Here is a 24,209-nt window from a genome sequence, read left to right as displayed (position 1 = left end):
TATCCCAAACAGGTTTGCACAACTGGAAAACGCTGTGAGCTGGGCACATTTCTTTAGCAATCTGACCGATAACAAGGTACATTGAATGTTCGAATGGTTCCCTAGGAGTAAATTCATCATCAGGTCGAGAGATACTCCTCATCTAGTGCTAATCGGATTAAGGGGGATCTATCCTTATGCTCCTATTAGGGTTATGAGGCAAGCTGGGAGAAAGCAGGTTATACCACGAGTTTCCAAAATGGTTCAGTACAAGGAAGACTTCTAGGGGAATGCAATTCCACTCATGTTTGAGGCACAACACATGTGGCATCAAAAGATCATTGTGGAGAAAGATACCATCGAGCCAGATCGGTATCATGCCGGCCATGTGCACTTCTATCCATCATGGTTGGTAGATGATATAGCGGGGGATGTCAAGCCAGGGATTAATCTAAAGAATAGGGTTGTAGACGATGCTGGTGAAGCACAAGTCAAATAGAGGATGTTGCGCAAAAGGGTTTTCGAGTGTGAAGCCAGGCATTTGGAACAACATAAAGTGGACATGGAAGCAATCAACGAGTGAAGAGAAATCGCTACTAAGTCAACAGAGAGGTTAGAATATTTAGAGTAGGGGTTGATGGGGCTTGAAGGGAAGATGAGAAAGAGGGTTGCAGGCTGTCAAAACATGGATGGAAATGAAGGAGGGCTCTTAGCAAGGGCATATCTACTGTTGGACATGCGCGACCTGGGGAACCTGATCGATGGAGCAAAGAAGGCCAAGCATGGAGAAGGTTCCTCTGGGACCAAATAGATTAGGAATTTTGTTTTGCTTGCTTTCTAGATTCGTTTAGACTTTGGTTGTAATAAGGCAAATTCCATTAGTGACTCTTTATAATTATTGTCGTTTTAGTAGATATTTGGTTTATTTATCATATTAATGAAATGACGCAGTTATTGGCATCAATTTTCTCCAAATCTATATGTCGCTTAAGCCTACCTCGGGCACAATGAGGTCCCCAAATTAGGACACAAAATTATAATTCCGCAATATGTGTTTAAATACCGCAAACATCCTTTTAATACTCCTTACTGACTTGTTTACCTTTCTTTTTTTGTTTTCTTCTTTTCTTTATTTGTTTATTCCCATCCCCTAAGGTTGGTTCATGCATACCGGCATCATCATCATATCATACCAGATCTAGAGGTCCTCCACCTCCTCGTCCTCCAAGCGATCCTAAAAGCAAAGGAAAAACTAGAATGGATGATACGAGCGGTATCAGGAAAGACAACGCTACGCTCGCAGAGAATGTCGAGACTTCGGATGATCGGAGTACTCCGGCACAGAATGACTTGGTCTTACGGTTGGAACAAAAGACACTGAAGCTACAAGGGGAAGTTGACCAGGTACGGAACTTGGAAAATCTTTCCCTTACCCTGAACGTCCCCGATATTAACCTGACCGAACACAAACGCTCAAAACCTGGCACCTCCCCAGAACACACAAAATTAACAAAATCCTCTCGCACCTCATCAGTATGCCACACCTCCTCGAAATCCTAATCCTTTACCAGTACCGACCCTCCACAACATCATCACCACCCGACTCAGTATTCACAAACCACCACCTACCACAGTCCTCAAAATGCACCACAACTCAACCAATGACCACCACTATGCCCAAATTCCTAGAGTCCATCAAAGCAACCCTATATATGTGGAAAACTTACCCCACACTCCACAACAAACCCTATACATACCTGAATCCGCCAAGAAGGACCTGCTCATCCAGAACATGGCAGAAGAGTTCAAGAAACTTAGTAGTCGAGTCCAAGGTGGTAAAGGCATCGAAGGTTTGAATTATGAAGATTTGTGTATGCAGCCGGAAGTAGAACTACCAGAGGGTTACAAACCTCCTAAGTGCGAAATGTATGACGGGACAGGTGATCCAAAGGTACACTTGAGAACATATTGTGACAATCTCCTAGGGATTGGTAAAGATGAAATAATCCGCATGAAGTTGTTCATGAGGAGCCTCATTGGGGACGAACTATCTTGGTACATGAGTCAAAACCCAAAGAAATGGGTTAACTAGGTGCATCAGATTTAATGGATCGATTCAGGTTCAGTATAGAAAATACGCCAGATGTCTTCTACATTCAGAATCTTAAGAAGAAGCCCACAGAAATTTTTTGCGAATATGCTACTCGATGGAGATCAGAAGCTGCGAAAGTAAGGCCGGCACTGGAAGAACAACATATGAATAAGTTCTTCGTCAGAGCTCAAGATCCACAATACTATGAAAGGCCGATGGTTATTGAAAACCATAAGTTCTCCGATATCATCAAATTGGGAGAAAGAATAGAGGAAAGAATTAAAAGCAGAATGGTGATAAATTTTGAGGCACTACAGGTTACAAACAAAGCCTTGCAGTCGAAGGTATCTCTAAGAAGAAAGAAGTTGGTGCAGTAATGGTAGCCCAAGGTCCGAAGTCTCCCCTTACATACCAAACACCTCCACCCACATATCAACCTTCACCCCTAGATACCAACAACCTGCTGCCACCTACCATACTTATAACACTCAACCTGCATAGTACCACTCACCACCACCAGCCCGCCAAAACTACCAAAAACCCAGACCAAATTTCGACCATAGACCACCAAGACAATACACTCATATTGCTGAACCCATCGATCAGTTGTATGAGAAACTGAAGGCCGCCGGTTATGTCACTCCCATTCTCGCCGTTTCCATGGAAAAATCCTCTCAGTGGGTCAATCTAAGCAAGACATGTGCCTATCACTCGGTCATGAAGGGTCATACTATCGATGAATGTCGCACTTTGAAGGATAAGATCTAGACGGTGATTGACACCAAGGTTATACAAGCAAAAGAGGAAGCACCTAATGTATGCAACAATCCTCTCCCAGATCACAGGGGCGAGGGGGTAAATGTGACCGAAACTGATGAAGAATGGGATCCGGAAGGATCAATTAGACTCATTCATGAAGGGGATCAACCTGAAATACCTCCAGTCACTCTCATGCCTATTATAGTGCAGATTCAATCACCGATTGAGGTTGAAATAGCCACGCCAACTCCGTTTGAGGTTAAAACAACAACGCCCTCAACTGCATCAACCCCATTTGAGGTGGAAGTAACCACACCCTTTACTGTGACGGTAGCACCTAACCTCTCTTTTCACTCCAAAGCTATACCATTGGACTATGCTGTAGAGGAGAGAAGGAAAGGAAAGGGAAAAATGGAAGAAATCGGTGCAACACAAGGTATGACAAGGACTGGTAGGGTTTACGCGCCTGAGCATTTGGGAAGAACAAGTAAAGAAGCAGCTCCCAAGCAACCTATCACTGAAAGCGGCCTAGACGATCTTTGGAGAAAGGTGCAAGCAAGAGAGTGTTCAGTGGTTGATCATCTGAACAAAACTCCTGCTCAGATATCCATTCTATCACTACTATAAAATTCTAAAGCCCATAGGAATGCATTGATGAAAGTGCTGAACGAAGCTTATGTACCCAATAATGCCACTAGTGGATAAATGGCTAATATGGTAGGGCAAGTATTGGAAAGCCACAAGATCACTTTTCACGAAGACGAACTGCCGCCAGAAAGACTAAGTCACAACAGAGCACTGTATATCACGGTACAGTTTGAGGACAAATTCATCGCCAGGGTCCTGATAAATGGGGGTTCGAGTCTCAACATTTGTCCATTGAGTACTTTGAAGAGGTTGGGTAAAGGTTTTCATGAGATACGAGTAGGAACTATGAACGTGAAAGCATTCGATGAGTCCCAAAGGGCCACAATTGTGGAGGTCAACCTATGTTGCAGATGGGCCTGACTTGGTTTGACGTGGAATTTCAAGTATTGGACATATCCGCCACATATAATCTGTTGTTGGGACGACCTTGGATACATGCTGTTGGGGCCGTAGCCTCCACCCTACATCAGGATGTGAAGTTTGAATGGAATAATCAGGAAGTTATAATCCATGGGGACAGGAGTAATCCCATTCATACAAATCAAACTATTCTGGTTGTCGAGAATAGAAGGAAGTTGGGTGGAGAAACATATCATCGCATCAAGCACGTCAATGCAATTGAGAAAGACAAATGGTGGAGTAATAAGATTGAAAGCATATTATCATGGACATGATATGAACCAGGCAAGGGTCTCGACAATAATCTCCAAGGGACCACCAAACCGATATATCTAAAGTATCACGAAACAACTTTTGGGCTTGGGTATGAATACACCTGGCACGAGTATCAGAATTGGTCGTCACCATGACGTGGTCTTTATTACCCTCTTGAACAGCCAATACCGCATATACACCAGACATTTCAACAGACTGACGTGATATGAAGATGCGAAGAAGATGAGGCTTTAGCTGGCCTGAGGAATCTATTTCTGGACGATGAAGACATGGAAGAGGAAGAGGAAGAGGAAGACTTTACAATTCAGACCATGGGAAAAGGAGTTGTTCTCAAGAACTGGACTGCTGCACCGTCCCGGGCCCCTCGAGTTCCTGGGTAGCCTGGCAATTAGCATTATCAATTTTTGAAAGCAATTTTCAGCATCTAAGACATTTTCAGTATTTTGTTTTAGACGTATTTTGTTTTGAAATAATTGCTCGAGTCATCGAGCCGTACCTTTTTTTAATGTTTTCAAGATTTATCTAATGCAATGCTATTTTAGAATTTATTATTATCCTTCACATTTTCTCTCTATAACATTATTACTACTTATCCCGATGAACCAACGACTGGGACATGTAATGAGACAATGCAACATAAGCATAGTGGTTTAGACGAAATAGAAGAAGAAGAAGACATAATACTTGAGGAAATTGTCATAGAAGTGGAAAAGTTTGAGAACAAGCCTAAGTCCATTATGGACGAAACTGAGATGGTCAATTTGGGAGATTCTGAAACGGTCAAAGAAACTCGCATAAGCATTCACCTGTCACCATCAGAGAAGGAGGAGTACACCCGTTTCCTGAAGGAGTATGAAGATATTTTCGCGTGGTCTTATGATGATATGACTGGTTTGAGCACGTCAATAGTGGCTCATAAACTACCTACCAATCCTATGGGTCTGCCTGTAAAGCAGAAGCTCAGAAAGTTCAAACCGGATATGAGTCTGTAAATCAAAGAGGAAGTCACCAAGCAGATAAAAGCTAAGGTTCATAGAGTGGTTGGATATCCTACCTGGTTGGCCAACATCGTGCGAGTTTTGAAGAAGGATGGGAAGGTTAGAGTATGTGTCGACTATCAAGATTTAAACAAATCAAGTCCCAAAGATGATTTTCTGTTACCCAATATACACTTACTGATCGACAACTGTGCCAAGCATGAACTCCATTCCTTTGTGGATTGCTTCGTGGGATATCATCACATCTGGATGGATGAAGAAGATGCCGAGAAGACAACCTTTATCAGTCTGTGGGGGATATATTGTTTTAAAATGATGCCATTTGGCCTGAAAAATGCTGGAGCCACTTATATGAGAGCTATGACGACTATTTTCCATGACATGATTCACAAAGAAATAGAGGTGTACGTGGATGACGTCATCATCGAATCCAGAAGAAGCACAGATCATATAGCAGACTTGAGGAAATTCTATAATCAGTTTCGAAGGTACAATCTAAAAATGAACCCCGAAAAATGTGTCTTTGGATTCCCTGCTGGAAAGTTGTTAGGATTCATAGTCAGCCGCGGATGAATAGAGCTAGACCCGTCAAAGGTCAAAGCTATCCAAGATTTGCCACCTTCGAAGAGCAAGAAAGATGTAATGAGTTTTTTGGGGCGTCTCAATTACATCAGCTGCTTCATAGCACAATCGACTGTGCTCTGTGAGCCAATTTTCAAAATGTTAAAAAAGGATGCCGCAACAAGTTGAACCGAAGACTATCAGAAAGCTTTTGATATAATCAAGGAATATTTGTCCACACCGCCAGTCGTAGTCCCGCCGAAACCTGGCAGACCTCTGTTACTCTGTCTGTCCGTACTCAATGAAGCTTTTGATTGAGTCTTGGGACAACATGACGAGACGGGAAGAAAGAAATAGGCCATATGTTATCTGAGTAAGAAGTTCACACCCTACGAAGCATGGTATTCTCTGCTGGAACGCACTTGCTTCGCTCTGACGTGGATAGCTCAGAATTGAGGCACTGCTTCTGTGCCTATGCCACATATCTCATATCAAGGATGGATCCTCTGAAATACATTTTCCAGAAACCAATGCCTACAGGGAAACTAGCAAAATGGTAGATACTGTTGGGTGAATTTGATATTGTCTATGTGACTCAGAAGGCGGTCAAAGGACAGGCTTTAGTAGATCATCTCGCAGAAAATCTTGTAGGAGGAGAATACGAACCACAGAAAACGTATTTTCCCGATGAAGAAGTAGAATTTGTAGGAGAAGATATCACTAAAACATATGATGGTTGGAGAATGTTCTTTGATGGGCCTGCAAATTTCAAAGGAGCAGATATTGGAACTATTTTGGTGTAGACAGGGCAACATTATCCGGTATCCGTGAAACTCATATTTCCGTGCACCAACAATATGGCAAAATACGAGGCTTGCATCTTGGGGATTAATTTAGCAATTGACATGAATATCTAGGAGTTAGTAGTAATTGGTGACTCTGACCTTCTGGTACAGCAGGTTCTAGGAGAGTGGGCTATAAAGAATACCAAAATATTACCATATCTATATCACATGCAAGAGTTGATGAAGAGGTTCACAAAGATAGAGTTCAAACATGTTCCGAGAATACAGAATGAGTTCGCAGACGCATTAGTCACTTTGTCCTCCATGATACAGCATCCGAACAAGAATTTCATCGACCCTAGTCCGGTAAGAATCCATAATCAGCCAGCTTATTGCGCTCATGTTGAAGAAGAAATGGATGGGTATCCGTGGTTCCATATCAAGGAATACTTGGCAAAAGGAGAATACACGGAACATGCAAATCATACTCAGAAACGCACACTCTGAAGATTATCCAATCAATTCTTCCAAAGTGGAGGAACTCTATACGGAAGGACTCCAGACTTGGGATTATTACGGTGCGTTGACGCCAAGGAAGCTTTCAAACTACTCGAAGAGATACATGCCGGAACTTGTGGACCACATATGAACAGTTTTGTTTTAGCCAAGAAGATATTGAGGGCAGGATATTTTTGGATGAATATAGAAACGGACTATATCAGGTATGTCCAAAAGTGTCACCATTGTCAAATACATGCAGATATGATACGGGTACCACCAAATGAACTCAATGCAACAAGTGCACCTTGGCCTTTTGCCGCTTGGGGAATGGATGTCATTGGTCCGATCGAGCCCGCCGCTTCGAACGGGAACAGGTTCATTCTAGTGGCCATAAACTACTTCACAAAATGGGTTGAGGCTACATCTTACAAGGCTGTAACCAACAAAGTCATTGCAGATTTTGTCAGGAATCGTATTGTTTGCCGATTCAGTGTTCCAGAATCCATCATCACCGACAACGCTGCCAACCTCAACAGCGACTTAATGAGAGCTATGTGTAAAACCTTCAAGATCAAGCATAAGAATTCCACAGCATACAGACCTCAAATGAATAGAGCCATGGAGGCCGCCAACAAGAACATCAAGAAAATTCTAAGGAAATGGTAGACAACCACAAGCAATGGAACGAGAAATTACCATTTGCCTTATTGGGGTATTGTACCATAGTTTGCACATCAATCGGTGCAACTCCCTACATGTTGGCCTACGGTACTGAAGTTGTCATTCCCGCTGAAGTTGAAATTCCTTCTTTGAGAATAATACAAGAAGCAGAACTCAGTGATGCAGAATGGATACAAAGTCGCTATGAACAATTGGCCCTTATTGACGGGAAAGGAATGAATGCGGTATGCCATGGTCAGCTTTATCAAAAAAGAACGTCCAGAGCTTTCCACAAAAGGGTCAGACCCAGACAGTTCGCACCGGGGCAACTGGTGCTGAAGGAAATCTTTCCACATCAGGATGAAGCTAAAGGGAATTTTTCACCTAATTGGCAAGGGCCCTACATGGTCCATAGGGTACAAACAGGAGGAGCACTCATACTTGTAGAAATGGACGAAGAAATTTGGCCAAACCCTATCAATTCATACGCAGTCAACAGATAGTATGTTTAGGATTGTTTATATTTCTTCATTTGATGTAACTGAACTACGCTTGACCCGATTCCCGTTTAAGAGGGGATACATAGGCAGCCCCGTGGTTTTGGTCACATCTTAATAAAATCTTCATTTTCCCCATGGTCAGAAATTGGGGCAGAATTTTGAAGAGGACCCTCAAAATTCTGGAGCAAGTCCAGCCAACTTCGTCATATGCAGAACGGTCGAAGAATGGCATATTAAACTGGGGCAGAACTTTGAGGAGGACCCTCAAAATTCTAGTGCAAAGAAGTCGCAATGTCTTTAAAGTGTCACAGCATTGGTTCATCTAATTTACTTGATATTGCATACTACTATGTTTTTAAATAACTATATTTATCAAAGTGATTGCATATTTTTTCAAAAACTTTATTTCTATGGCAGCCAGATGTTATCCAGGGTAACTCGAACACGATCTCCAGAGAAAAACAAAGCAAAGCAAGCAGGCGAAGGCATGAACCAACCTTCCCCGCAAAACTCACGATTTTTCTGTGGATGCAGACACAATGAACATAACAGGAGTATTCACAAGTATACACATATCAATATCACTATCTTCGTAACGACAAAATTGCCAAACGCAAACATATCTAGATAAGAAAATACTCTGCTATCACTCATTATCTTTCCATTGCATGAGACTAAGTATTGTCTCCCATTTTGCATGAGGCTACGCCCTTCCTCCTAAATTGCATAAGGCTAAGCATTGTCTCCTTAATTGCACAAGGCTAAGCACTGCCTTCCATTGCATGAGACTAAGCATTGCCTCCCATTTTGCATGAGGCTAAGCCCTGCCTCCTCAATTGCATAAGGCTAAGCATTGCCTCCTCAATTGCATAAGGCTAAGCAATGCCTTCCATTGCATGAGACTAAGCCCTATCTACCTCTTCTTGCATAAGGCTAAGCATCGCCTCCCTAACTGCATAAGGCTAAGCACTGCCTTCCCTTGCATGAGACTAAGCATTGTCTCCTATTCTTGCATGAGGATAAGCCCTACCTCCTCAACTGTATAAGGCTAAGCACTACCTTCCATTGCATGAGACTAAGCATTGTCTCCCATTTTGCATGAGGCTAAGCCCTGCCTCCTCAACTGCATAAGGCTAAGCATTGCCTTTCATTGCATGAGACTAAGCACTGTCTCCCTTCCATTACATGAGACTAAGCACTGTCTCCCATTTTGCATGAGGCTAAGCCTTGCCTCCTCAGCTGCATAAAGCTAAGCATTGCCTTTCATTGCATGAGACTAAGCACTGTCTCCCTTTCTTGCATGAGACTAAGCACTATCTCCCATTTTGCATAAGGCTAAGTCCTACCTCCTCAACTGCATAAGGCTAAGCATTGCCTTTCATTGCATGATACTAAGCACTGTCTCCCTTTCTTGCATGAGACTAAGCATTGTCTCCCATTTTGCATGAGGCTAAGCCCTGCCTCCTCAACTGCATAAGGCTAAGCATTGCCTTTCATTGCGTGAGACTAAGCATTGTCTCCCTTTCATTGCATGAGACTAAGCACTGTCTCCCTTTCTTGCATGAGGCTAAGCATTGNGGCGGTTCTCGAAAAAAGATAGCGAAAAAAATTATCCCTAGAGTCGAGACTAAGAGGAATGTATAAACCAATGCTTCCATAGATTTGATCGTGGTTTACAATTATAGCTTTCATACCTGTTTGTTTCTTTTTATTTTCTTTTTTTTATCATCTTCCGGATAAAGAACGAACAAGAGTAAAAACGAAGTTGATTCAAATAAAGATTTCTCTGGTACCCTATGTCAATAAAAGTAAAAGAAAGAAAATAAGGGCGAAAGAAAGATACCAAGGCAATGTTGTATCAGGCTGCCTGTCTTTTTGTAGTTGGATCTCCAAGTTTTTGGAATGCTCCAAATTCGACTTGAGCATCTAAATCTGGGTCAATACCAGCAAAAACATCTCTGAACAAGGTTCTAGCACCATGCCAAATGTGTCCGAAGAAGAAGAGCAAAGCAAACGAAGCATGCCCAAAAGTAAACCACCCCCTTGGACTGCTACGAAAAACACCTTCATGCATGAGGATAAGCCCTACCTCCTCAACTGTATAAGGCTAAGCACTACCTTCCATTGCATGAGACTAAGCATTGTCTCCCATTTTGCATGAGGCTAAGCCCTGCCTCTTCAATTGCATAAGGCTAAGGAATGCCTGCTCAATTGCATAAGGCTAAGCATTGCCTTTCCTTGCATCGAGACTAAGCATTGTCTTCTCTTCTTGCATGAGACTAAGCATTGTCTCCTCTTCTTGCATGAAGCTAAGCATTGCCTCCCTACTTGCATAAGGCTAAGCATTGCCTTTCCTTGCATAAGGCTAAGCATTTCCCCCCTAACTGCATAAGGCTAAGCACTGCCTTCCCTTGCATGAGACTAAGCATTGTCTCCTATTCTATCATAAGGCTAAGCCCTAGTCTTCTATTTTGCATGAGGCTAAGCCCTGCCTCCTCAATTGCATAAGGCTAAGCATTGCCTTCCTTGCATCGAGACTAAGCATTGTTTTCTATTCTACATGAGGCTAAGCCCTGCCTCCTCACTTGCATAAGGCTAAGCACCGCCTTCCATTGCATGAGACTAAGCCCTGTCTCCCTCTTCTTCATGAGGCTAAGCATTGTCCCTATAACTACATAAGGCTAAGCTCTGCCTTTCCTTGCCCAATACCGAATGCTATGCTACTTGAAATCCAGAACTATTTTGCCTTCTCGGGGCTAAGCTTTGCCCCAATCTTACGAAAGACTAAGCTCTGTCTTGTTTCGCTTCTTATATGGCCCGACCTCATGTCTTTGCATCTCATGGGCTGAAATATTGCCATTTTGTCCAAAGGCGTCATAGTTCGAAGGCATCATCCTCATAGCCTGAAGACACCATGTCAAGGCCTGAGGATCTCTCAATATTGCACATCATTACTCAAAGGCGTCATAGTTCAGAGGCACCATTCTCATGGACCGAGAACATCATTTCTGGCCTGTGAATCCCTTATCACGTGATTCATGGCCCTGGACATCATGGTCTAAGGACATCATCCTCACCGTCCAAAGACAACCTTCATGGTCCAAAGGGAATTTACATCATGTTTAAATTCTCGCAATAATCTATATATTTGCATGTATCGAGTTTTAAGTTTTGCAGGTAAACCAGGAAGAAACCGTTCTTTAAACGGGAGCAATCTTCGCTCCGATTTCCGTTCATAACGTTCACATTCTGCAAGTGTTTTAAACATAACCGACCTTTATCATTTCACGCTTCTTACTCTATAGCTATTCAGATACTTGCTCTATAACACATCCGTTACGTTTCAGATTCACATTCACAACTCCGCAAAATCCATCCGATATTATCCTTCCAAAAGAACCTTTTCCGAAACGTACAACCATTCCTATAACAACTCCATCGGTTTCGTTCATCGTTGGATCCAGAACTACACATGGCATGATTCCTATAAAACCAGGGATATGTAGGCAACTCAGAAACCAGAGTTCAACCTTTATTTTTAAAATAATTAAATTCGGTCAAAATAGGTCATCATTTCTTTACCCGATAATTCTTTTATCATTCCCGGGTAAAGAAGGGCAGCTTGTGATACCCAATTTTTCCCTCATATTTAAGTTGTATATATATACTTCCAAAATAGTGTATTTTCATCATCATTTAGTTTATGAACCTATACATGCATTTTACATAATTTTCAATAATTTTTAAAGGTTTTAAATCAATGTCTTTCTATATTTTATTGTATCAATACCCAATAATTATCCTTCAAATTGATTTTATGGTGATTTAATCATCCAAACTCATCATTTATACTACCATGTACGTTTTTAAATATTTTACTGTATTTTTTATAATTACATTTATATTTTTAGGCTAATTGCATATTTTTGAAATATTAGTCTACATTCATGCATAATCACATTAATTATGCAAAAACTATTTTTTATATTTTTATAATGTTAACTTACTATTTTTAATCATTTTAGTGCACAAATAATATTTTTTGTATTTATTAATTATTATTATAAATTATTTCTTGCTAAATATTCGGTATTTAAAAACTAGCCTAAATTCCTACTCAATTTCGGACCTAATAACCCAGCCCAATTACCCTATACATTAATCCAATTACCCAGGCCTAAAACAAACCCCCTTTATTTTAACCCAACCGGTAACCCATTTACATGACCCGCCCCAGTACCATTTTAAGATCCTGGCCGTTGATCTCTAAGACCAACGGCCTACAATTAACCTACCCCTTTTAATTACCCCCCTTTCACCCAAAACCGTAACCCATTTGCCCCTTTATCCGCCGCCCTTGAATTCTCTCAAACTCCCCTCTCTCTCTGTCAAACCCTAGCGCCGTAACCCCTAATCCTAGGGGTGTGCATTCGAATCGGTTTATCGATAAATCGAATTGATTATTTGTTATCGAAATCGAAATCAAAAAAATCGAAACCTTATTGAAACGATAACGATAAGCATATTTACAAATCGATAATCGATAAGTAATTATCGATAAGGGTCAAAATCGAATCGATAAATCGAATGCACACCCCTAGACTATAGACACTTGTTAAATGAGTAATTACCTATTTGTGTAGATTAATATAACATACAAAATGTATATATATTCCGCTACTATTTTGAAAGCGGCTATACAATATTATTTTCCCTAATCTATACCCTTTCCTTTACCCTAAGTCCCTTACCCTATTATTTCCTCTACCACATTTAAGGAACGATCATATTTAAAGATCAAGGGAATGAAGTTCAAATTAATGAAAAACAGAATTAGCCATGATGATGTGTTTTGTTTTGTTTTGTTTTTTATACCGTTGGAGTGTTGGTGGCATACATTTGATCCCTTACTTTAGTTTTGTTGCATGTGCTTGTTGACATAATTTTTATATTATAAATGGTGTTCGTCTTATATTAGCTTCTTTTTCTCCATATTAGTTAGGCGCATTTATAGCGATATACTTTCCGTGGAATCCCGCAAATTTTCTTATTGGTGTAATCGATAACCGAATCGATAAGCCCCCAAAATCGATAAATCGAAATCGAAAAAATCGAAACCTTATTGAAACGATAACAATAAGCATATGTACAAATCGATAATCGATAAGTAATTATCGATAAGGGTCAAAATCGAATGCACACCCCTACCTAATCCTCTCCGATTTAGGCTCAAACATGGAATCAATCCATGATTTACTTACCTATTTTGTGATACTCTATCGTTATATGCATGATTTTGGCATCACTTAGTTCTTTCCCTATTGTTGGCAAGAACTACCTCGCAAGACCGGGCCGATTCACTTTGATTCTATGAAGATCTGGATGATCTTCTGTCTCTATACATGTTATATTGAACGGTCTTTGTATTTTTAGTCCGATTCAAGGATCAGTCTGAACTAGGGTTTGATATTTTCCCCTTATTCGTTACTGATTTCTGATTGATACTTTTCTCTTTCTTGTGTTTGACTAATATTTTCCTTATTTTGCTTAACCCGCTGTATTTTCCCTATTTTTCAATTTTACATACCTTAAAACAAACTCTAATTGATTTTCATATGCTATTTTCCTTATTCTCTGTTGAACCTGTTGTATTTCCATATTTTGAGTACTACTTGATTCTCGCATGTCATTTTTTGTCCCTTGTTTAAATCACCGAACTTCCTTATTCTATGTGTTAGATGCCCTAAGATTGATTCTGATTGATTCTAGTGTATCTTTCCCTATTTTTGTTTGAATACTTTGTTTCCATGTTTAACTGTCTGATTTCTACTATATAAACCCCTCTCAGAAGAAATTCTAGGACCCCGGACTTTGACTATTGTTTTTGTGAGACCCCATGTGTTTTTTTTAACGTAATATACGTAAAGTGGCGTGGTTATATTAGGTATATATGATTGGGTATAGCACATTGGAAGAATAAGACTGAAAATGTGTGGTAATATCAAGGAACTAAACTAAAGCTTTAGGTCAAAGGAATCCCTTAAACAAAGGTTTGTGGGTAAAGAAATGGCTCGGGTAGCACCACGCACGTTCGGAAGGTTTAAGTTAACTTGCACCTGTGGGATAAGACTAAGAGTGTCTAATATGCTAAGAATAACGTGTTATGAGGTATTATAATATCACACTGGTCACATGTTAAGCTTTGGAGTCAAGCAAGTTGCGATAAAGGTCGGCAAAAGTTATCGTAAATTTCTCTAATAAATTTTCTAAACTTTGGGACAAATGTATCAGATCATTTCTCCCAATATATAACGAGTTATGGGACCCACAACCTACCGAATCGAAGGTCTACGAGTCTAGTTCCCAACCAAAAAAACCTCACATCAAACCGATATTGGAGTAAAAAGTTATGACTGTTTTATCGCGGACTGTCCGGGCTGAAATCGGGTCGCGAACCAGGTTGGGTCAAACAAGTGGTATAAGTCGGCAAATTCGACTTTTAAGACCTGAAAACATTTCATTTTAGTCCCAAATCAGTGAGCAAGCTGAAGAGAAGGTTCCATGGTGTTCTTGAGAGATTAAGGTACGTTTTTAATGATTTCTATCGTTAAAGTTTGCCCCGTGCCTAGAAACGCAATCTCTACGCTTTGCAATCATTTCCCCCTTCTATTAGCTGTGTTTGGAGCTATTTTTGGAAGATAAGAATTTGTTGTTCTTGATAGTTCTTCAGGCTTTATACTTGTTTTGCCAAGGATATCATCTTGGGACTCTTTTATGATCGTCTTTACAAAGTTCTACGGACGTTTCGTCAAGTTAGGGTCATATGGCAAATCTGCCGATTTAAACTCAATTATGAACTGTTTATAGGTGCGTATATGCTGCATATATATAGTGTTTGCAAAGCTTAGGACGTAAGGAACAACTTTCGTGAAGGAACTACAAGCATTCAGACGTTCGTTGGAGAGGTATGTTAAGGCTAAGCTCCGTCCTTCCTTTTTGCACGAATTCTGGGAAATTCCTAAGACGCCAAATGTGATATTTTACTATTCTATTGCTAGAAAGACCTTCTGTGAAAGGCATTGGGATCGTAGCTGAAGTATTTTCATGATGCTATTAGGTTGATATTCCACTCGTTCGGTTAAATAGGGTATTCGACATCTATATATGTCATTTTGTCGGTTTTCTTAACTATATGTCTATATATATGAATTCTTATTCGTCTTTGGGTTGTATGACTTAAAAATAAAGGCATTTAGTATTTGCTATTAGTTCTTCTTCCTTGTTATAGTGTATTTTAAAATCTCTAAAGTGACACGTCGATTTCCAAAAATCTCAAATATAATTTTTATGTTTAAACTACTAAAACACTTGATTTTTGAAATACTTTCTTTTACTAATCATCAAGAAATCAGGTATAAGGACTAAGTGAAGTACCTTAAGCTTTTTATGAACATCTTCAGATTTAAGTTATCTTTCTAAAAGTCGAGTTAAGTTTTCAAGCCTATTAAAAAAAACATATGAGGTTCCACGAGACAATTGTATGCGATACGAAGGTGATTATGAGATTATGAGAATAAGTGTACCAATGAGCCAAGATTGGCTAAGTTCTTGTTATGGCCTATTATGTGCATTCAAAGTTCATATGATACATGGCATATTATTCGTGGACTTCGAGCTATAATCGGAGGTAAGGGGGCCTATTTTTCCGAAAGACTATATATACTGTACAGATGGCCACAGGTTGGCAATATGATACCGGTTAGCTATCGGGAGAGACCGCCTTTGCTAGCATTTGGTTGGGTATGTCATGCATTTGCATCAATATATATGTATTGACGACATACGATTACGCGAGCATACCATGCATATTTGATTACTATGAGGTCGGATGTCGGCCATGGAGGCTATCAGAGTTTCAGTGTCAGGTGGTATCTCTATTACCTCCAGCACCTGTTGTTCCCCCATCAGAGACCGGGGAGCAGGGGATGAGGGAGGCAGTTCCGTTGCTGACTAGGATGGTTTCTATTCATGAGCGACAGCTAGAGTCGGGAGCAGATACCCGAAGAGATCGGATAGGAAGCTTGACGGTACGAGAGTTTCTTCACTTGGCCCCTCCATTATTTACAGGATCTAGTTCCACTTAGGATCCCCAGGACTTTATAGACCATATGTAGAGAGTATTGAGGGTGATACATGCCTCCGTCACAGAGGCTGTGGAGTTGGCTTCTTTTCGACTACGTGATGTAGCCTTCCTATGGTATGAGGCATGGGAGAGATCTAGAGGACCTGATGCTCCGCCAGCAGAGTGGGAGGACTTCTCTGAGGCTTTTTTAGCCCATTATTTGCCACGGGAGGTTCAGGAGGCCCATCTTGACCAGTTTCTTTGCCCGAAGCAGGGGGATATGAGTGTGAGGGATTTAGCGAGGTATGCACCAGATATCGTACGTACCATGAGGGCTAGAGTTCATCATTATATGGATGGTTTGGGGGATCATCTGATTAGAGACTGTAGGGTAGCATCCCTATCGGATGATATAGATATTTCCCGCATACAGGCTTTCACTTAGACTACAGAGGACCTTTCCCGTCGAATTCGTGATACTCGCAGGGATAGGGAGCAGAGTAAAAGGGCTCGTACTATGGGGTCTTATAGGGAGCCACGGGGTGATTTTAGGCCCCTACTCCATCGATATCCACCTCGGTCAGCAGGTAGTTTCCCACCACAGATGCAGGGCCAGCAGTTTGATCGTTATATTCAGTCAGGACCGGGGCAGAGCTCAGGCCAGCCTGAGGGCCGTCGACAGGAGCATTCCGCACAAATGAGACAGCCTACTCCTCCATGTACTCAGTGTGGTACGCTGCACACCGGGCACTGTAGACAGGGTTCGAGTGCATGTTATCATTGTGGGTAGACAGGACATTTTATTAGCCGGTGCCCGGGGTTAGGCAGAGGTGCACCAGCTCAGCCTTCAGGATCCACAACAGCCTCTTCGCACTCAGTCCGTGCTCCCCGACCAGGTCCACAGTCTACTCAGAACCATGGTAGGGGGAGAGGTAGAGGAGACACCTCAAGTTCTAGTGGTGGTCAGAACCGCTTTTATGCACTCACAGGCCGACAAGATTCAGAGGCATTCCCAGATGTTGTCACAGGTATAGTGACAATACATTCTCATGCCATTTATGTATTGATAGATCCCGACTCTACATTTTCATATATTACTCCATTTATTGCTGGTAAGCTTGACATGAGATCTGAGTTGTTGCCCCAGTCAGTTGAGGTGTCTACACCAGTTGGCGACTCTATTGTAGCGAATCATGTCTATCGAGGTTGTACAGTGTTAATTAATGACCGTCCAACCTTTGTCGATTTAGTTGAATTGGTTATGCTAGACTTCGATGTCATTATGGGTATGGGTTGGTTGGCAGCTTGTTACGCTAATATTGATTGTCGTGCAAAGTTGGTCCGATTTCTTTTTCCTAGTGAGCTTGTCCTTGAATGGAAAGGTAATGCAGCCACGCCCAAGGGTAAGTTTATTTCATACCTTAGGGCTCGGAAGTTTATTGCTAAAGGCTGTATATACCATCTATATAGATATGGAGCCAGCGACTCTTCAGTCGGTTCCTATTGTGAATGAATTCCCGACGGTATTCCTTGACGAGCTTCCAGGAATTCCCCCCGAAAGGGAAATCAATTTTGCAATAGATTTGCTTCCTGATACGCAGACTATATCCATTCCTCCCTACAGAATGGCTCCTGCAGAGCTAAGGGAATTTAAGGAACAACTGAAGGACTTGCTCGATAAAGGCTTTATTAGGCCAAGTACATCCCCATGGGGTGCTCCGGTGCTCTTTGTTCAAAAGAAAGATGGTTTCTTGCGGATGTGTATTGACTACAGGCAACTAAATAAAGTCACTATCAAGAATAAGTATCCTCTTCCACGGATTGATGACTTGTTCGACCAGTTACAGGGTGCCAAATGCTTTTCGAAGATCGACTTGCGATCCGGTTATCATCAGCTACGAGTCAGGGATATTGATATCCCAAAAATAGCATTTAGGATGAGGTATGGCCATTTTGAATTCCTTGTCATGTCTTTCGGGCTTACAAATGCCCCAGCAGCCTTTATGCATCTTATGAACCGGGTATTCAAACCATTCTTGGATGAATTTGTGATTGTGTTCATTGACGACATCCTGATATATTCACGATCGGAAGCCGAGCATGCGGACCACTTGCGAGCTGTATTGCAGACTCTCCAGGACTACAGGTTATATGATAAATTCTCTAAATGTGAATTTTGGCTAACTTCTGTAGCTTTTCTTGGTCATGTTATTACCGGCGATGGTATCAATGTTGATGGACAAAAGATTGAAGCTGTGATGACTTGGCCGAGGCCCTTGAATCCGACAGAGGTTCATAGCTTTTTAGGCTTGGGAGGGTATTACCGAAGGTTTGTGGAGAGATTTTCCTCTATCTCTGCACCATTGACGAAACTGACACATAAGGGAGCTAAGTTTCAGTGGACTGAGGCATGTGAACAAAGTTTTCAGGAGCTAAAGAAAAGGCTTACGACGGCACCTGTCTTGACTCTTCCGGATGGCACCGAGGGTTATGTTGTATATTGTGTTGCCTCGAGAATTGGCCTAGGTTGTGTTCTTATGCAGCATGGTAAGGTTATCGTGTACGCCTCCAGACAGTTGCGGAAACATGAATAGAATTATCCTACGCACGATCTTGAGTTAGCCGCAGTTGTCTTCGCCCTAAAGATTTGGCGGCATTATCTATATGGGGTTCATATTGATGTTTTCACCGACCACCAGAGCCTTCAGTATTTATTTAAAAAGAGGGAGCTGAACCTACGACAAAGAAGATGGCTAGAATTACTAAAGGACTATGATGTTGATATTTTATACGATCCCGACAAAGCTAATATTGTTGCTGCCCTTAGCCGAAAGTCCATGGGCAGTCTAAGCCATGTTGAAGTTGATAAGGTCAAGATGACCAAATATCTATGCCAGCTAGCTAGTTTGCAGGTGCGTTTGGTAGACGCATAGGGTGGACGCATTCTCGTTCAGAATACGGCAAAATCTTCTTTTGTTACTGAAGTAAAAGAGTGACAACACGAGGATCCTGAGATTATAAAAACTGAGGGTAAGTATTCCACACCAGCGACAACCTTTATTTGAGCTAACTGGAGATGGAGTCCTTAGATACCAGGACCGCTTATGTGTATCAACTGTCGGAGAGCTCCACACAAGATTCTTTTTGAGGCCCATTATTCTAGATATGCATTTCACCCCGGAGTGACAAAGATGTATCGGGACCTTCGACAGATCTATTGGTGGAATGGAATGAAAAAAGATATCGCGGAGATGGTAGCCCAATGTCCCAACTCTCAGCAAGTTAAAGCCGAACATTAGAGGCCTGGAGGCCTAACTCAGTATATTGAACTTCCATTATGGAAATGGGACATGATAAATATGGACTTCATCACTGGTTTTCCTCACACTCCACGGAGGTATGATTCTATTTGGGCAATTATTGATAGGCTTACAAAATCTGCTCATTTCCTGCCAGTCAAGACGACATATTCAGCCGAGGATTATGCCAAGCTTTACATTCGAGAGATTGTTCGCCTTCACGGAGTGCCATTATCTATTATCTCTGATCGAGGGGCTCAATTTACAACACATTTTTGGAAATCTTTTTAGAAGGGTCTAGGCACGCAGGTAAATCTTAGCACCGCTTTTCATCCGCAAACTGATGGACAGGCAGAGCGTACTATTCAGACAGTTGAGGATATGTTACGTGCCTGCGTGCTAGATTTTAAAGGAAGTTGGGATGATCATCTACCTCTTATTGAGTTCTCTTATAATAACAGCTTCCAAGTTAGTATTCAGATGGCTCCTTACGAAGCACTATACGGGCGGAAGTGTAGGTCGCCGATCGGTTGGTTCGAGGTCGGGGAAGCAGAGTTGCTAGGTCCTAATTTAGTCCAGCAAGCAATGGAAAAGGTAAAACTTATTAGATACCTGCTGCGTACAGCACAAAGTCGGCAGAAGTCTTATGCAGATGTTTGACGACGAGACTTAGAGTTTGATGTAGAAGATTGGGTTTTCCTGAAAGTATCGCCTATGAAGGGCGTAATGCGATTTGGAAAGAAGGGGAAGCTCAGCCCCAGGTATGCTGGAACGTATAAAATTATTCGGAGGATTGGTAGGGTGGCATACGAGCTTGATTTGCCTTTAGAATTGGAAGTAGTCCATCCTGTGTTTCATGTATCTATGTTGCGGAAGTGCATTGGAGATCCTTCACGTATTACGCCCATGGAGGATATTCACATTGCTGAAGACTTATCTTATGCAGAGGTACCAGTAGCTATTTTAGATCGGCAGGTAAGAAAGCTTCGAACTAAAGAAGTGGCTTTCGTGAAAGTGTTATGGCGAAATAACAACATCGAGGAAATGACCTGGGAAGCTGAGGAGGAAATGAGGAAGAAGTACCCCCACCTATTTACGACTTAAGGTGAGTCGCATTTAAATAATTGGCAATTATTTCTTTACAGCAACTTAATTGGATTTTAAATGACTTGAAAGTGTAATTTAAATTTCTTATTGCGAGATAGCTATACGAAGCCTAGTAGTTGGAATCTTCAGAATTTGATTTATGCTTTGCAATATAACAAATATAGCCTTTCAAATAACGTATTAGCGGAAAAGAAATGAAACCAAGGAATTGACTTGACCCATTCGCGGACGAATGTTCTTAAGGGGGGGAGACTGTGAGACCCCATGTTTTGTTCTTTTTCTCTTACGTAATATACGCAACGTGGCGTGGTTATATTAGGTATATATGATTGGGTGTAGCACATTGGGAGAATAAGAATGAAAATGTGTGGTAATATCAAGGAACTAAACTAAAGCTGTAGGTCAAAGGAATCCCTTAGACAAAGGTTCGTGGTTAAAGAAATGGCTCGGGTGGCACCCGCGTGTTCGGAAGGTTAAGTTAATTTACACATGTGGGATAAGACCAAGAGTGTCTAATATGCTAAGAATAATGTGTTATAAGGTATTATAATATCACACTGGTCACATGTTAAGTTTTGGAATCAAGCAAGTTACGAAATAAAGGTCGGCAAAAGTTATCGTAAATTTCTCTAATAAATTTTCTAAACTTTGGGTCAAATGTATCAGATCATTTCTCCCAATATATAAAGATTTATGGGACCCACAACCTACCGAATCGAAGGTCTACGAGTCTAGTTCGTAACCAAAAAAACCTCACATCAATCCGACATCGGAGTAAAAAGTTATGACTGTTTTACTGTGGACTGTCCAGGCTAAAACCGGGTCGCGAACTAGGTCGGGTCAAACAAGTAGTATAAGTCGGCAAATTCGACTTTTCAGACCTAAAAACATTTCATTTTCGTCCTAAAATAGTAAGAAAGCTGAAGAGAAGGTTCCATGGTGTCGTTGAGTGATTAAGGTGCGTTTTTAACGATTTCTACCGTTAAAGTTTGCCCCCGTGCCTAGAAACGCAATCGCTACGCTTTGCAATCATTTCCCCCTTCTATTAGCTGTGTTTGGAGCTATTATTGGAATATAGGAATTTGTTGTTCTTGCTGGTTCTTCAGGATTTATACTTGGTTTTCCAAGGTAATCATCTTGGGACTCTTTTATGATCGTTTTTACAAAGTTCTACGGACGTTTCGTCAAGTTAGGGTCATATGGCAAATTTGCCGATTTAAACTCAATTATGAACTGTTTATAGGTGCGTATAAGCTGCATATATATAGTGTTTTCGAAGCTTAGGACGTAAGGAACAATTTTCGTGAAGGAACTACAGGCATTCAGACGTTCGTTGGAGAGGTATGTTAAGGCTAAACTCTGTCTTCCTTTTAGCACGAATTCTGGGAAATTCCTAAGACGTCAAATGTGATATTTTACTATTCTATTGCTAGAAAGACCTTCTGTGAAAGGCATTGGGATCTTAGCTGAAGTATTTTTCATGATGCTATTAGGTTGATATTCCACTCTTTCGGTTAAATAGGGTATTCGACATCTATATATGTCATTTGTTCGGCTTTCTTAACTATATGTCTATATATATGAATTCTTATTCGTCTTTGGGTTGTGTGACTAGAAAATAAAGGCATTTAGTATTTGCGATCAGTCCTTCTCCCTTGTTAAAGTGTATCTTAAAATCTCTATAGTGATACGTCGATTTCCAAAAATCTCAAATATAATTTTTTATGTTTAAACTACTAAAACACTTGATTTTTGAAATACTTTCTTTTACTAAATATCAAGAAATCAGGTATATGGACTAAGTGAAGCACCTTAAGCTTTTTATGAACATCTTCAGAGTTAAGTTATCTTTCTAAAAGTCGAGTGATGTTTTCAAGCTTATTCAAAAGAAAAAGAAAACATATGAGGTTCCGCGAGACAATTGTATGCGATACGAAGATGATTATGAGATTATGAGAATAAGAGTACCTATGAGCCAAGATTGGCTAAGTTCTTGTTATAGCCTATTATGTGCATTCAAAGTTCATATCATACATGGAATATTATGCATGGACTTCGAGCTATAATCGGAGGTAAGGGGCCTATTTGCCCGAAAAACTATATATATTGTACAGATGGCCACAGGTTGGCAATATGATATCGGTTAGCTACCGGAAGATACCGCCATTGCTAGCATTTGGTTGGGTATGTCATGCATTTGCATCAATATATATGTACTCACGACATACGATTACACGAGCATACCATGCATATTTGATTACTATGAGGTCGGATGTCGGCCATGGACGCTATCGGAGTTTCAGTGCCAGGTGGTATCTCTATTACCGTTTTTTTCATAAGCTATGTATGATTCTATTTTCTGCCTTACATACCAGTACATTTTTATTCGTACTGATGTCCCGTTGCCTGGGGACACTGCAACTTTGTTTCGTGCGTGCAGGTCCAGGTAGGGACTCTGATCGACCCCTCCGCTAGGATTTCGGGGTTCAACTGTGAGTTGGTAAGCTCCACCTCTTCCTGGAGCTATCATAGGATGGTTACTTTTGTTGTACAGTTTGGGTATAGTCGGGGCCTTATCCCGACAGTGCTTATGACACTCTTAAAGGCTATTGTGGACACAGTATTCTAGGTTTTTTTTGCAATTTTCAGTCTCCAGCCCATAGGCTTGGTATGTATATATATGTGTGTAGGCATGTATGTCTCCAATCGTGGCCTCGTCGGCTAGCTAGTACTTTATTATTTTGGCTCATCTACTTTTGTTTATATGGCTTATTGTTATTCAGGTCATGACCTTAATGGTCCAGGCTTAGTATTTCAGATGTTGTGCTGCCCGATCTGTTGGGGCCCCCAGTTTAGTTAGCTAGTATGTCTAATGGCTAACTCGATCGAATATAGTATCGAGTGCCAGTCGTGCCTCCCCTAGTTTGGGGTGTGACATACTGTAACCCAAATCGGATCCTGATATCCCGTCCTTCTCTTAAACTATATCTGTTAGCCCCCACAGGGCATGATAAAGGAAAGAATCTTTCTTTCTCTCTTTTCTTCTTTCTATATTATATAGATATGTACAACTTTTATCATTAATTTCCTTTATTTCTTTATCTAAAGTAAAGGAAGGGCTCTGAAGAGCCAAGAATATCAAGAAAAATAAAGAAGACCTCTTTTCTTTGTCTTGATTTTGTTTCAAAGGACCCTCTTATTCTCATGGCCTGGTCTGGTCAGTACCCAGCCGGGATGGGTGTGGCCAGTTGTACATACCTCTATTACAGTTGAAGGTAACTCAAAATGCTAATATCTTTCTTCCTGAATTGTAGATAATGATCATCTTCACTATCTGGGTACCTCGTACCCTTCTTCACCTTGCTTCTTTCCCTTGTTGAAACTTGTACCTTTTGATTCTCACGTTGCTTTTTCCATATGGATAGATAGATATTCATGCCTTAGGGCTTCTTATCAAAAAGCTACATGTCTTAGTTTACACATGTTCTACTGAAGACCTCACATTTACTCATCATAAGCATCA

The 24,209-nt window shown here is 41.0% G+C and overlaps 1 protein-coding gene across 1 annotated transcript; it reads left to right on the top strand.

Annotated features, from left to right (window-relative positions):
* LOC109232595 lies at window positions 1,237-18,874 on the top strand. The gene is made up of 11 exons (XM_019398357.1): window positions 1,237-1,383; window positions 1,859-1,930; window positions 3,041-3,379; window positions 15,899-15,958; window positions 16,042-16,245; window positions 16,333-16,583; window positions 16,767-17,011; window positions 17,105-17,662; window positions 17,751-18,041; window positions 18,128-18,181; window positions 18,276-18,874. Exons 1-11 carry the CDS (start codon window positions 1,237-1,239, stop codon window positions 18,872-18,874), a joined length of 2,820 nt encoding a protein of 939 aa, XP_019253902.1.

The sequence above is a fragment of the Nicotiana attenuata genome, chromosome 9, assembly GCF_001879085.1.
Source record: "Nicotiana attenuata strain UT chromosome 9, NIATTr2, whole genome shotgun sequence".
NCBI lineage: Eukaryota > Viridiplantae > Streptophyta > Magnoliopsida > Solanales > Solanaceae > Nicotiana > Nicotiana attenuata.
This window is presented reverse-complemented; position numbering and strand designations above follow the sequence as displayed.

What these genes read in the sequence shown, in the direction of transcription:
- LOC109232595 (XM_019398357.1), top strand. Translation starts at nt 1,237, where the DNA reads ATGGATGATACGAGCGGTATCAGGAAAGACAACGCTACGCTCGCAGAG. An exon ending in AGTGTGAGGGATTTAGCGAG is followed by an intron (nt 16,584 to 16,766) that starts GTATGCACCAGA and finishes TGATACTCGCAG; the next exon opens with GGATAGGGAGCAGAGTAAAA. An exon ending in TCCTCCATGTACTCAGTGTG is followed by an intron (nt 17,012 to 17,104) that starts GTACGCTGCACA and finishes GCCCGGGGTTAG; the next exon opens with GCAGAGGTGCACCAGCTCAG.